At 43.2% G+C, this 16045-nt stretch overlaps 1 protein-coding gene across 17 annotated transcripts in view; it reads left to right on the forward strand.

Moving 5' to 3' along the window:
- RBFOX1 (RNA binding fox-1 homolog 1) overlaps nt 1-16045 on the forward strand; it is a 1444762-nt gene that overhangs the window by 354764 nt on the left and 1073953 nt on the right. For 15 of the 17 annotated variants that reach the window (XM_081887400.1, XM_081887403.1, XM_081887398.1 and 12 more), the window contains exon 3: nt 11790-11822. The exons of the other annotated variants lie outside the window; for them this stretch is intronic. In XM_081887400.1, the coding sequence (XP_081743526.1) occupies nt 11790-11822 (33 nt within the window). The remainder of the gene's footprint in view (nt 1-11789; nt 11823-16045) is intronic. 17 annotated transcript variants of the gene reach the window in all.

Below are 16045 nucleotides of genomic sequence, written 5' to 3' on the forward strand. Positions count from 1 at the left end.
AAACGCCTTCCAGAGACGGAGGGAAATGAGATTCAGATTAAAATTTGAGCTGCACTTTACCTGTCTCCAAGTCGTGTCATTTCGCCTTTTTAGAGCAGCATTAAGGGGGAAACAGCTTTAACTGCCTCTCTTTTCCCTTGTTGATCCCCTCCCCTCCTGCACAGCCTCTGCTGTACTTCACAGTGAGGAATCCAATTACCTGTGGCTGACTTGGTAGGATATCTGGATGCTGAAGTAGATCAGCAGAAATGGGCATCTGGCACTAGGCAGGGATAGCAAACAGCCTGGGATCGGTGAAATCAAATAATAGGTGACAACCTCATTTTATTAGAAGTCAGAATAACGATGAGAATTATTCAAAAGAACAGCAGTGTCTGTGAGGGTGTGCGTGCGGAACCAAACACTCATGCATAGTTTGTCTCGCAGTTGTTTGCCCTACACTAGCAGTGAAAGTCTCCCCCCTGCATCTGCCTCCTGAGGCAGATACCACATTCAACCCAACGGTAGGGCCACCCTGATTATTTTGCTTGTTATCTAACACTGCAATTGTTTGGGACAAAAATGCTACATTCTAGCCCCATCTGCAGGGGACGCGGGTGGCGCTGTGGGTAAAACCTCAGTGCCTAGGACTTGCTGATCGTATGGTCAGCAGTTCAAATCCCAGCGGCGGGGTGAGCTCCCGTCGTTCGGTCCCAGCTCCTGCCCACCTAGCAGTTCAAAAGCACCCCTAAGTGCAAGTAGATAAATAGGTACCGCTTTATAGCGGGAAGGTAAATGGCGTTTCCGTGCACTGCGCTGGTGCTGGCTCGCCAGAGCAGCTTTGTCACGCTGGCCACGTGACCTGGAAGTGTCTTCGGATAGCGCTGGCTCCCGGCCTCTTAAGCGAGATGAGCATGCAACCCCAGAGTCGGTCACGACTGGCCTGTACGGGCAGGGGTACCTTTACCTTTACCTAGCCCCATCTGCATGATACGTTTAAAGCAGTACTTGCACCATTTTAAACAGTCATGGCTTCCTCCCAGAGAATCCTGGGAACTGTTAAGGGTGCTAACTGAAATCTGTTGGGAGATTTCCCTATTTCCTCAAGGAGGTCCAATTCCAAAAGTGGTTTTATGGTCAATCCCTCTTCCCGGGTAACTCTTAACAATTGCAGATCTGTGGGTTGCATTTACCCACTGCATACACAAGAGTCGCAAACAGGACACGCACAAAGAGAGGGCAAATATATGTGGAGGACACATACAGGCACAAAAGCTGATCAGCTGAGGAGGGGGGTTATTTACGGTTGCCATATTTCAAAAAGTGAAAATCCGGACAGAAAAGTTGTTAAGTTGTTGTTGTTTTTTTTGGGGGGTGCAAATCCCATTGAAGTTGGGGAAATCCTGGATGTATGGCAACCCTAAGTTATTACCCCTCCTTCTACTTCTAATGTGTCTTGAGGGGACAAGCTGCATTTTCATCAGAGCTCTGAGATGGGCAGTCCAGCGCTGTGTCTACTTTAAAGTTTTTTTCTTATTTTTCAGTGCCAAAATTGATTGGGAAATATGCAAATGTGGGGGAGGAACAACAGGCCAGGAGGCTAAATGCACCCCTTCGGGCCTTTTTATCTGACCCTTGGGTCTTTCCCCAGATCACAACCACATCTCTCCAGTCTACTGCAAGTGTTTTTGCTGAGCTAGAACGTTGTCCTTGAACTCTGATAAACTTGCTTCTCCAGCTATAGGATAGGAAAGGTGTGTGAGAGAGTATGCATAGACACTAGTTTAATGTACAAAGGTAAAATGTGAATCCCTTGCACCACCCATTTTTGCTTCTGGATCCACACACCATTGCCATGTGGCCCTCAGAAGTTTGCCCAGAAGGGAATGTGGCCCTTAGGGTGAAAAATCCACTCGAGGAGTGCATATACTGGTAATCCCCATTATAGGCACAACCAATATGTGCATGATTGTGCATACGCACACAGCACCAAACCCGGAAGTGACCCTGAAACATCATCAAAGATGGCCATTAAAAGGGTGGAATGGCACAGCTGGGGTAGAATGGGCCAGAGAAGGGGCATAGTGGGGTGTTTCAATTTCACACAATTTCACACAAGCACACAATGACTTAGAATGCAATCCCAGTGCAAATCAGGGGGTTGTCTGTATATCTTGCATTAGAGATACATAACTTTTCAGTACTTTGTTTAAATGCAGGAAATGATCTCAGGCATTAGCCATTGTGTAGAGATAACAAGTGGCTCTTGCTGGTATGTGAACACACCCAGTTTGGCATGTTATTTTTTATTATTATTATAATCCTTTAGACTGATAAGCATCAGCTATTATGGCTTTTCTTTCCAAGGATTAAACACTTTAAAAAACCTGCATCTTTCTGGAAGATTACAATAAAATGCCAGTGATCTGTGCAAAATAGCCAGTAGGGTACTTTTGAAATGGTAAAACAGGCTGCAGAGATTCTTGGTATGTTAAAAGTGTGAGTAATCTCTTATGCTCTTGTTGGGAAGATAGCTGCACAGAGGGTACTTTTCAGATCCCAGTGGAGGAAACTGCATAAGTATTGATTTGCAATGTGCAGAGTTTTTATTTTTAAAAAAGATTGGATATATTAAGGACATTGTGGCAAGTTTGACATAAGCCTATTACCAAGGACAATTTCAGAGTTAAGAAAGCATATTCTATGGTAAGTAGGAGGCTGAGGTCATAGTATGAACTGATTTATTTTAATTTTCATGGGTAAAAGTTTTCAGAATCAACCAGCGTTGGCTCATAATACCCCTACCGTGACAACTCAGTCTTACTAAGGAACCATCTTACATTATCAAATGTTGAGGCCCTGGTTTTAGCACCGGGAAATGAGTCATCCTTTCATGTCAACACAGTGGCCTAGGGCTTGGTATAGTCCTTCAGAAAGCAATTGCTAGATTTCTTGTGCTCTTTTTGCTAATTTATCCATACTCACCTGGACTGCACTTCATTTTTGTAGCTGCAGTTGTGAGCATTATCCTACTTCCACTACATCACAGAGATGTGCAAGGTAGGAGGGGTGAGCAAATGGTTATTAGCAAGAACATGGAATGGAACCTATGAAATGACCACTCCTAGTCGCCATCCCCCCCAAATTGTGGTCTTTCCCCAACTCCCCTGCTGCCAAATGTAGCAGTGCCCATGTGTCCCCCAGTTGTGTGATTCCTTTGCCACCCATATCAAAAGGATTCTCACCTATATGCTTCATCTGAATAAAGATAGTCGTGGTCTGTGGGGAGACACAGACAGGGTGGGGCTGCTCACCTGCCTTCTCAGCACCTAGCATCAGCGCCAGTTCCTGAAAAGGGGAGGGGAGATGCATGGGGAGCTAGGTGTGAGCCTAGCAATGGAGTCAATGCAGTGCTTCTTCCCTTGTTTCCCTCTCCCCCAACAACTCCCCTCTCCTTCTTAGGGACCAGCATTGATGTCTGATGTCTGGAAAGCAGGTGAGCAACACCACCCTGCTTCCAATACCCCACTGACTGCTACTGGACCCAAGTAAGAAGGTCCTCGGGGAGCTTGTCTGAATTTCGGGGTGGGAGTCTTGTTAGAATAAAGTTATAAACTCAAAAACAAAAAAATCAGCCATTCCTCAGTGGGACCCTCCAACCAGCGTAGCCCTCTGAGGCCTGGGGTAAAAGTACCCAGCTGTCTGCCCCACACCTGATATTGACCTGCAGGTAAGCTCTGTCATAGAGGTATACAAATTGCCCACATGCACACTGGCTGTGCTTGGGGCAAAAGATGCTTCCTTGTATGCATGGGTTTCCTACACTTGGATCAGGATAGGTAGATAGGTAGAGCATCTGTAGCTTTTGAAACATTTGCCACTTGTGGGTAACACGGTGAGACTTCCCTTTCGTGCATTTGGCCATGTCCCTTTCATTGCATTAGCTTGCAACCCCAAGCCGTTTTAGTCCAGTACGAAGCCAGCATGTGGGACTAATATGTTAACATCTGTTCCGTACAGCAAACGCACAATGACCTTGGTGTATCATCATTAATTTTCTCTCCAAACAAACCAGCCAGAACTATTGCTAGTAGAAACAATTTGAGGAACATCAGCATATAGTCAAACTTATTTAGTCTGTGACATTGATAGAAGGCCTGTTGCTGTTTGAACACAAATTCATCAAGGCAGTGGAGGCGGAAAACTCGCCTCAACGGAACATGCAGCAATGGTCGGTACACTGGAGACATTTCGCTCCCCCCCCCCAGTTCTGTCTCTTTTCAAATGCTGAATGGACCATGCAGTCTTTCGAAAAACCTTGGGCAGATAAATTTAATCTGAACACATCCAAGCTTCGACAAATATATTCATCTTCATTTCAACGCCTTATAGTTTCAGAGATAAATGCTTAAATCAACAAAGTGGTAACAGCACTCCTCATAGAAATTTTACTAGATCATTCAGGCCTAGCCTTCATATCAAGAGTTACACCATGCAAAGAAGAGACACATTTATTGGTTTCTTTACATTTTTAAGTGACAAACAGCTTGGGGACTGGACTTAGTTACGGAATTTGTCTAGAATGTTTTGATTTAAAAGTCTGAAGCACTAAGGCAGAGATGGGGTGGTCTGCGGCCCTCCAGATGCTGATGGGCTGACAACATGGGCAATGGATGAACATGGGCAGTGGTCACTGGGACTAATGAAAGCAGGAGCCCAGAAACTTCTGGAGAGTCACAGGTTCCCCACCTCTGCACTAAGGGCCTGAGAAAGGGTTTGGAAGTGGAACAAAGTCCTTATCAACTGGGGCAAAGATCCACAAACTGCCAAAGTTGCTCACTCATCTGGTCTGCATTGCTGAGTCTAAGCTACTAACACGATATTGGGTTTTATTCCCCCTAAGAGCCCAAGCTATTCCTAATGTGTCTCTTGAAACATGTAAATTTTTGGAAGCCATCTCCCCAGAGACAGGCTGTAGCTCAGTGTTAGACCAGCTAAAGGTAGAAACGTCCCATATTCCATCCCTGGAATCTCCAGGTGGGGCTGTGAAACCCCTGTCTGAAATCTTGGAGAGTTGCTTAACTAGATGGACCAATGGTCTGGTGTGTCAGCTTCCTATGCTCCCGGTAGTAGCCAATGGGCTATGGATGGAACTGTGTTGCTCACCTGCCTTCTCAGTTCTACACTTTGCTGCAACTTACCAAGAGCAATCCAATGCTCCTGGTTACTGCACCCGTATGATTATGTCTATTTAGGATGCTATTCATATTAAGAACTTTATATCTTCTTCTTCTTCTTCTTCTTCTTCTTCTTCTTCTTCTTCTTCTTCTTCTTCTTCTTCTTCTTCTTCTTCTTCTTCTGTATTAGGTGTCTGGTCCTGAATTCAAATGATAACCCTTTCAGTTCCCTAAGCTACTCCTTACTGGTACTTTGGAAGCAAATAATATTGACATTGAGTTCTTAGTTCAACTAGTCCCTGCAAAGAACACAAGACAGACAAGCCGCAATAATCAATAAAACGCAGTGGGTGTTACCTGATGCTTCCAAAGAAGCCACAACAAGAACAAAATGTTGATACGTTCGAACATTCGCACAGTTTACGATGTTTGCTTTTCTGTAATTCCTTCTCAGTTGCGGTGCAGTGGGTGCAAACCTAACTCTCCAAGAGTCATGCTCCTCTTAGTTAGAGAAAATGTAGGTTATGATAGCAAAACCATCTATGTTAGACAAGTCAGTTAACAAGATCATACGACCTTTCCTTCCGAGTTCCTCACATATAACCCAGTGTGAAAAATAAAAGCAGCTGCCAGAGCTCTGCAAATAAATAAAGGTTCTTTTTCTGATAATCAGTTTTCTACAGAAGCGCCTTTCGAGAGATTAGGACTATGCTGCTTGCAGCCTTGAATCACAAAAGACCCTATGGTCTTCATCCAAGGAGCTCATGGTAGTATTTTCATGGGGTTTGCCTCTCCATTTTATCATTACAATAACCCTGCAAGGTAGGATGGACTGAGTGAGAGTAACTGGTTGAAGATCACCGATCATGGGTGAGTGGGTCTTCAGACCCAAATGTCTCCTGGTCGAATATTCTAATCATTGGCCAAGCCACAAAACGGGGGTGGGCAATCTGTGGCCTTTGGTCTAATTTCATGTGAGGGAGGAAGAAGGGGTTAAAGTGGATGGCAGAAGAGTAATGGCCCCACATATCTTTGACTCTAGTCTCTCCTACCTCCAGAATGTGGTCCCTGACAGATTAACTCTGAAGGAGTGAAGCCAAACTACAAAAAGGTTGCCCTGGCATAGACATATTTTGTCAATTACTGCAGATACCCCAGAAATGTAGCTGTAGTAATTGTGCTAGTTTAGTGGTAGTACCAGCAGGATCCCTCGGTCCAGTCTGGGCAAGACTGAACCCTTTACTAGGAACCTGATATCCAGAAGAGATCAATAGGTTACAGAGATCAGGGCAGGGAGCCAGCAGTAAAAAATTCATTAAGTTACCAGAAGTTCCCAGAGTTGTGGGCTTTTTTGGAATTCTGAGCTACAGTTCATTCTTAATGGAGTTACCGTGCCAAGTTTGGCTGACTGTTTGACCTCCCCTTTTTAGGAGTGTGATGATGTGTGAAAGCCTTGCTGTCAGACAGAAGCAATAGTGATGCAATTTTCAGGGCTAATGATTCAGCTGACCTAATGTCCTCTTCCAGCTGCTTTCTATTACTGTTGCTTAACTGGGACGATGAAGGCTCAAGGGACTGGCTTTATATAATGAACTTACTGTGCAATTATGGGCAGCTCCAGCAGGCATCTAGAGCAATATCCTTTTTTTTCATTTTTGGACACTGAACCTTTTAAAAAACAAATGAACATTAACCTGGTGTAATGTGGACATTCCCTACAGTTTTTTGCAACCATCATGAAAGTCTCCGTAACTTTTTGGATTTCCCTTTGAATCTTCAGCTGGTCCACAATGAGGCAAATAAACTTCTTATCCTCCTATAGAGCAACATAACCAGAATAAACTGGCACAAGCAATGGCCATGAAGAATAAGTAAGTTTTTAAGAGGTTCCAAAAAGGCATCACCAGACATGTATAATGTTCTGCTGCCCTTAAACTGACTAATCAGTCCTGGGGTCCTGGAGTTTTTGTCACTCTTAGCTTATTTTTGAGGTGCCTAAGGGCTGTTTGTGAATCTCCTTTTATTCTTCAAATCAATCATCTTACCAGTGGTCTGCACACCTCAGCCTTCCCAAGTGCTCGGACTTCAATTAAAGCCCAGTGAAATGACATGGGAGAATTTCTTCCATAGTGCTTTTTCAGAGCAGGGGTTGTGGGCAGCTGGGGGGTGTGTGTGTGCAGAGGGCTGGAAAAATGCTTGCAAGGAAGAACTTTATTTTATCTGTCCTGAATTTTTCAACATTCAGTTTCATTGGCTACCCATGAGTTTTAGTGTTATGACAGAGGGTTTTTTTTTTCTATCTTCACTTTCTTCATGCCATGCACAATAACTTTTATCATGTATTTATGCCTCCTCTGAGGGTGGGGACATAATGACAGAGCTTCTCAGTGGTGGCTCCTTGTCTGTGGAATGCCCTTCCCAGAGATGCGTGCCTAGTGCCATCACTGCCTGTTTTTAGGTTCCTTTGGGCTTGACTTTTCTGCTTACTTTTTAGTAGGGTGGTTGAGTTGGATCTGCACTTTTAGGCATGTTATTACGAGTGTTGCTTAAATTTTCTAATGTTTGCTTTTGTAAGTCACCTTGAGTTCATCTTTTTGAAAAATGTGACATCTTCACCATCAAGTAAACAGGATTCTGTTGGAACCCTGCTCTTGTAGAGACTTCAAAACTCAAGCATACCCCTGTCTCCCATTTGCCTGCACTTCAAGTTCCAGTCTGCTTTGCCAGACCCCATCGGTATGTGTGCCATACCTCAGTAGGCAATGGCAATCAATGCTCATTGAAAAAGCATCTCCTATCTGTCAAAAGCCATTGAGCAAGCATTTTTGGCTAGCTCTAGAAACATCCACCGTGCCCACTGGTGCTCAATAGCAAGCAAGGAAGTGCATGAATGATGATGATGGTGCTATTCCCAGTACACCACCTTTATTAAGTCTTGATACAGTTTCATGGCAATAATATATAACTCTAACATTCTGAGCCTGTATATTTCAGGGGTGGTTTTAGAAACAACACACTGTAAGCACAGATGTTGGATAAGAAGGTGAAGTGACTGATGGGCTGTCTGGCTGTGACGTTAATCAATATGTTAATGAGGGATGGGCTGAGCAGCTAATTCTGTCCCATTGCGGTGTCACTTGTACTCAATCGTATGTCTGTTATGTGTGCCGTCACATGCCATTCTACCCCATCAATTGTAATTTGTATGCACTTCACATGTGCATACTTATACTTACAACTTTTCAATACATTCACCAGTAAAATATGCGTCTTTTGTATGCAACTCTTATGTAAAGTGCATATTTCTGTGAGCACTATTTGTGTACCAAAAAATGCAGAGCAGAATCCAAAGATGAGAATAATCTAGCAGCCTATTCCATAAACTGTGTAGACATGCCTTTGTAACATGAATTTTCTTTTTTAACCTATCAGTATTTATCGATGTTTTGATGGTATTTTAAACCATATTGTACTCCACCTGGAAATATTTTTTATAAGAGTGCACATTATAAATATGGAAATGTTTCCACAAGGGGCTAAGAAAACAATATGGATTGTTTCAATGTGATGGCAGTCAGCACAACATTAAAAATGAAATGCTACATACATCTATGGAATGGAATGCATAAGCATCCCAGGACTGGTTAAAGTGTCGCTGTTGATTTTGTGTGTGGCTTGGGGCTTATATGGGCAGGCTGTTGTAGCATAGTAATACATTTAAAGCAGTATCATGCCACTTTAGAGCTTCCTGGCTTTCCCAAAAGAATCCTGGAAACTTTAGTTTGGTTAAGGGTATTGAGAGTTGTCAAGAGACATCTTCTTTGGTGATCACTCATAGCTGAGGAAGATTGTCTTCCATAAACACAGTTTTAACGGGGAGTCCATAAGTGAGTGTGGAGGCCAGTTCTGGATCCACATGTCCTTCCACAGTGGGGACATTGGTTTCATGGTGGGAGTTGATCACAGTGTGGATTTGCCAAGCGTACCTTCCTCTTAGCTCATTTGTCCCTTTCATCCTGAGTTTGAGTGTCTTCAAAACCCTTGACACCTTTGGTAATGGCTGTTCTCCAATTGGAGCGCTTGCAGGCCAGTTTTTCCCAGTTGTCAGTGTTTATACTATATTTTTAAAGATTTGCCTTGAGAGAGTCTTTAAACCTCTTTTGTTGACCACCGGCATTGTGCTTTCCATTTTAAAGTTTAGAATAGAGTAGTTAAAATACATCTATTCCACTTGGAAAGCTACAGTTCCCAGAGTTCTCTGGGAAGAGGGATTGAATGTTAAACCACTTCAAGGTAAGATCAAAATCCCACACTCACCGAAATCCTGTGCCCTGTGAATGATGCAGAAAAAACTTGAAGCTTCTTTCACAGAGGAAGGAACCCTTGGATAAATCTGAGGAAAGCACTATAATGAATGGCACAAAATAAGATTTCACTGAGCAGCTAGCTTAGGGAATCTAAAGCGTTTGAAACCCCAGACTGTTTCCTATTGAGGACAGGAAAGGAATGCCATACTTGCGCTTTGATTTCTCCTGACTACATTGTCGGCTTTCTTAAATGAGAGGCAGAGAGAGAATGACAGTGAGAGAAATGAGGACTCTTGAAAACCATGTGAAAAGAGCCCTAACCAAAAAGAATGCTGGAAAGCAAAAAGGTCTGTAAAGGTGTGCAGCAGCCGACATGTGCAGAATGATCAAAGGGCTATGAAAGACACGTCTCCTCCATTGCAGGATCTTATTTTTCATCTAGCTCCTCCAACAGGTGCCATGATAGCTGTGCCACTTGCAAGAAATGGCAGATGTTGCCGACAGAGCGAAGAGAAGGCAAAATGTAATGCACAGTGACAGTTTAGGGAATAGAATAGTAGTAATTAAAAACCAGGGGAGGGCCCTAGCTCAGTGGTAGAGCATCCGCTTCACATGCAAAAGGGTCCAGGTTCGATCCCGAACATATCCAGGTAGTGCTGAGAGAGTCCTCCCTGGCTGAATCACTTGAGAGCTGCTGCTGGTCAGTGTGGACAGCACTGAGCTAGATGGATCAATAGTTTGATTCGGCCTAAGGGGGGGGGTGTATTTCAAATTTCAGCTGTGCCCTGTCTGAGCCCAGAATTTGGCACACCCACACCCCACCTATGTCTTTCCATTCTGCTCAATTCATGATGTCATAGTTGCACTGTCCTGCCTCTAAATAGGGATTACAAATGGGGAGAGTGCTGTTGTTCTCAGCTCCTGCTCTGGGGATTCTGGCCACTATGAGAACAGGATGTTGGACTAGAGGTGTCATTTGCCTGATCTAGCAGATTCTTCTTATGTTCATAACTCCCACCATCCTTCATCATTGGCCATGATGCCTGTGGCTGATGGAAGTTGGAATCCACCAACATCTGGAGCAGAGGCAGTAGCTTGCAAGGGTGATTGGGGTGCCAGCACTGTGCATGTGAACATTGCATGCACACAATGTCCCAATGTCATACGCGTGCCATCAGGATATTGGGAGGACCTGGGGTGGAGGCAAATGTGGTGGCATCATGGCTTCAATGGCAGATGGCTCCTCTTCCTGCTCATGATGTCACCACCAGCAGTGGGATGCTTTGACCCTCCTTCCTCTCCTCAGCAAGAGGAGATGAACAGGAAGGAGTTGGCCATTGAAGCCACACCATGCTTGGCTCTGTGCTCAGCCTCCTCCATCCCCTGATTTTTTTGGACAATGGGGGGGGGTCCCTCCCAAAACTATTGGTGGGGGGGGGGGCAAGAGGGCTCTGCCCTCATGAGTTGGTTCTCCTGATCTAGAGGGACTTGTTATATAATTCCCCTTTTCATTGAACTCATCAGCTTTTGCACAGCTGATAGTGGCACAACTACATGTTCTTTAGTCCTATGTTACACATAATATTTTGAAAGAGAATGAAAAACAGAGCTTCAGCTTAGTATTTGCCTCTGACTGCAGCTCATTCCTAATGGTCTGAAGCAACAGGGAGAAAGAGACCAATGAATGACCCCGTAATGCTTGCTTTGAAAAAGTAGAGCAGAATATTGGCAAATACTTACACAGGCCAGGGTCAAGAGAAGTGGTATGCTTCTGAATACCACTTGCTGGAAACCTCAGGAGGAGAGAGTGCTGTAGTACTTAGGACCTGTTTGTCGGCTTCCCAGGAACATCTGTTTGGCTGCTGTAAGAAAAGTATGCTGGACTATATGGATCTTTGATTGAATCTAGCAAAGCTCTTCTTGTATACAAGCCGATACTCTTGGCACAACACCAGCTGAAGCACAGCACAGGACAAGATAGCCATTCTTCCCTCTGGGAAGCATGCACAGAGCATAAGGTAGCCAAGTCGCTGTACTAAAGTCTCCAGCTTGAGACCCCTAACATGGGCATAAAGCAATAGAACTGGGTGTTTTCCTTGATTCCATTTTGACAGTTGTGTGTCACACTTTTAGAAAGGAAAAGACCAATTTACACTGAAGTTAAATGTTTTCACTTCCTCATCAGAATAGGAGAGAAGCTTGCTGCATCATGGACATACCTCTTGCCATGACCCTCCAGCCACAATAGCTTAAGAGGCAATTAATCCAATTCCTTATTTGTTGAATCAATACTAATGCAGTGTTTTCCCTCTCCTATAATTTGCAGGCTTTGACTGTTCTGACCGTCAACAACATCGAGGTAGGGAATTCTGGTTTGTTCTGACTGCATTTATGTCTCTGAGTGATTGAGGAAATCGGGCTGCCTGCGTACGATGGAATGTACACATTTGTGCTTTAAGGTTCTTCCTTAAGTTGCTTTGGTATCGTTGTATCAGGTTGTTTGGATTTAATTCACAAGGACATTATTTTAGAATAGCTTCACTCTTCTCTATCCTGTTTAGACTTCCTAATCCTTGACATTTCTGTAAATCTAGCAAAAGAGGAGTAGAGCATAACCTGCTCACACCATAATGAGAGCTATGTGCATACTGAGATTCCTGTGGGAATATGGCTATATGTACAGAATTAAACTTTCTGAAACCTGTGGCCATCATTTTTTAAAGTTAGTTTCTAGCCATGTGACTGCTAAAAGTTGTTTGCTTGCTTACTTACAAACCTTATTGTGGGTGAAAAGTATAAGTCCTGAAGAAATAACTTTACAGGTTGTAATAATATAAGTCTCTCCTTGATTTATTGGCAGGAGTGGGGGTATGTGATTTGTGTGAAACATTTGCCCCAGTGTACCTTATCTCCATGAAGAGAAACTGGTAACTTCTTGTTGACTGGAGCAAACCAGTGCTAATGGTAGAAGACCAGTTCGGTCCTCATTATATCAGTGTCTAGAACTGTGGCATTTCTCTTTTCCACATAGAAAAGAATGGCACGCAGTCATTCATATGGAATAAAGTCAATGTGTGCACTTATGGACATTGTTGTGTTGGAATTAGAACTGATTCTTGCCCTGGCCACTCACCTCCTGGAAACCTGCTCCAATCTGCATAATTCCACCTGTTTATTTGAACAGCCCCACCTCTCTCGAATGATAAATATGTGACCCTTCAGATCTTGTTGGACTATAACTCCCATCATCTTTGATTATTGGGCAAGATGGCACGAGCTGATGGGAACTGGTGTCCGATATCTGCCAACCATACTATCTGCATTGGAGACTCATATAGTCCATTGCATGGTGACTCAGGTGACCCCAATTGTTGAACTACCTATCTTTGAAGGTACAATCTGGTGATCCCCCCCCCATCAGCTATAAATATATCTGTCCACACAGGCATTGTGGAGAAAAATGTAAACCTAAGCACAGGGTTTTTTATGTCTACAGCTGGACTATTTGAATGGCTAGGTGCTGTGTCTTTCATCTTATTTAATTTAATGTGCATATTGTTATTTATAGTATGTTATTGGTACACTGCTCAGGGATTGTCCAAGGCATTTTGCTCCCTGATGACAAGTTAATGCTGCTCTCCCCAATTTCCATATGTAGAAGCTTGGCAGCTGAATCTTACTTCAACACTGGCCAACAGCTGGAAGGGGTTGCCCCTGATACTCTCCAGTATTTGCTGGTGGGTGCCATACTGCTCTTAATGGTAGCATCATCCCTAACAGGGACGCCAACTTGAATAAAATATTGTGGGGGCCCAGGTAAGCCCCATCCTGCATAATCGATCACATGATGCAGTGCACGCACACCATTTGAATGGGAATCGCCATCAGGTTTGTGGGGAGCCAGCCCCCTCAAATATTTTATTGTGGGGGTCAAAGCCCCCATTGCCCCTAGGAGTTGGCTCCTATGACCCCTGACATTGCCCTGGCATCCTCTGGAATAAAGTACAGTATAAAAATACAGTGAATTAATAAATAAAACATCCGAAGGGCCACAGATTCCCCGTTCCCTGCATTATAGGAAAACAGAATCCATATCCCTATTTTCTGAATCCTTCATGGGAAGAGGGAGACTGGGGACAAGTGCATTACCTACCTGCCTCCACTATTGCCATGCTCACCTTTGAAGTGGGAAGCTTATAGAGTTCCCACACAGTTTGAGAGCCTGGGAATTCAAGGTTGCAAATCACAAGTGGGGAGCCTGCATGGAAAAGGCTGGGTGGAATCTCATGGAGGCTGGTGAGCATTTAGTTGGCCACTGTGAGAACAGGATACTGCACTTGATGGGCCTTTGGTCTGATCCAGCAGGGCTCTTCTTAAATTATTATTGGATAGTAACATGGGAATGGAGCTAGTGTGCTCATGTCCTCTGTCCCTCATCATGCGATGGTGAAAATATTAGGACCTGGGGTATGTTTCTGAGTCTTTGTGTGTTTCGCATGATGGCTAATAATTTCCCAGGTTGCTCACATGGATCTGTACGTGAGAAGCTGCTGGCATGCTTTGAAAAAGAAATCTATTAGCTGCCATGTTTTTTCTTTCACAGAAGTAAGCTGTTAATTCCCTGTTGCTGCAATGGCCCAGCCACTGTGCCTTAAAAAAAATAAAACCAGCCTTATTTTATTTCAGTGAACAGAGACTTCCTCATTTAAATGTAATATCAGTTGATAGCCTAGAGAGTGTTTCTATATGAAGCTGGCCCCAGCTTCACAGCAGGAAATTTGTGATGCTCGCTAAAGCTAATGTTTAACTATAACAAAATGTCTAGGTGACTGTTTCAGTCAGATAAATTTTTAATAGGAACCTTTGGTAAATTAAATTGCATTATTAAAGAGAATAGATAAACTTAGCTAGTTGCTTTAAAGAACAAGGACATAAGTTCACTTGCATTTGGAACAGGAATGACAATCTAATTCACTCAGATTCAACTTGAAAGTGATGTTTGCAAGCCTCAGACCTACCTGTCGTACAAAAATGAATGCTAGATTAAACATCGCTGAGTATGACAAAGTTCAGAATTCTGGTAATCTGTAACTATAACAATTTTTGTGTTTCTATATGCTAACAAACATTTAAAAAAATGGGAAAAAATAGATGGGTTTCACAGACGTATTCACATCTCCTTAAAAAAAGGACACAAGTTTTATTTAGTAGTGGGGGCCAAAGAACCCATTTTGTTCCTGAAACATGTAATGTGAAATTAAGTGTCACTTTCCCACTTCAATCGACATTATTAGCTGCCCCCAGGAAGTAGGGGAGGTGATAAAATAATGGAGCATTTCTGCTATGAAACAGTATAAAAAGAAGATAGAGAATTGCATACAAGGCTGCTTGGTTGGGGGTTGGTTGGCAGCAAATCAAATAATAATAGTTCAGCCTAGGGATGAATGAATCTTGTGAATATCAGTTTCATATATTTCCACTATTAATTTTAATTTGTCATGTTTGCCATTTTTTTTAAAAAAGGAAAGAGTCCTCCTTTTCATGACATTTTCTCAGCAGTTTAGTATGCATTTTTTTCCTTATATGTACTTTTTTTGGCAGTTTTAGGACATATGTACATTTGTGCAAGCAATTTCTCTTACCAGAATGCATGTTTGTAACTTAAATTAAATGTTGCGCTTTTCTGATCATTCAATCACACCTGGCATTTCTTCTTGCCAGAAGGAACAACCCTCCCTCTTGCCCCCCTGTGCACTTTTCTGGGGGTTCTTCTGGCTTTCCAGAGTGGATTTGGAGGAAGGCACAGCGTACGGTGGAGGGAGGAGTGGGAGCCCTTACACTAGCTTTTGCTAGCAGTCTGGGTAGGTTAAATCCAGGCTATGACCTTTTTGTACACATTTTTCTGGTTGCAGAACTGCACTACAAAATTCAGGGATGTGTAAAGTAGAACACAGAGATGCATTTTAGCTCATGTATTGTTTCAGAAAATGTGTGGGTTTAGTTTAAAATTCAAACTAAGCTAATTTCCCCTCCAATGCCCTATAGGGATGGGGGAAGACATTTAAAGGCAAACCTACCTAATTCACACTTTCCAAAGCAATGTGTGGATGGGAAGACAGTTGTCCTTTGAAATGTGCACTTCTCCAAATTTTTCAGTGCAGTTCTCCACTAAAAAATGCGTACACTGGGGTAAGGCATGACTATAAATGACCATAATACTGAAAATAGCATAGAAAATGCATTATCTTAATGTGTATGTTAGGCAAAATTGCATACAAATTCACGCTAAAATGCTGATAAATTTCCATCAGCATATGGTTGGGAGGACGGAGAAGTAGAGGCATGTCTCTTTCTCCCCTCCCTCATGACTGCATGAATGTGCAAGGCTCCAAATCAGTTTGGGTCACCGATCTGGGTTGGGGCACCATCAGATCTCAACTGCCCCAGAACCCCAGATCAAAGGGGCCCACACAGTCCTAATAATCATGGCTTTATAAGATCAGGCTTTTTGGTGTCTGAACTCCACAAGGTGTGGTGTTTTTTTAAAAAAATGTCATATTTGGAGAAGGTAATCGTTTGGTA

Source organism: Podarcis melisellensis, assembly GCF_964234715.1.
Source record: "Podarcis melisellensis genome assembly, chromosome: 14".
NCBI lineage: Eukaryota > Metazoa > Chordata > Lepidosauria > Squamata > Lacertidae > Podarcis > Podarcis melisellensis.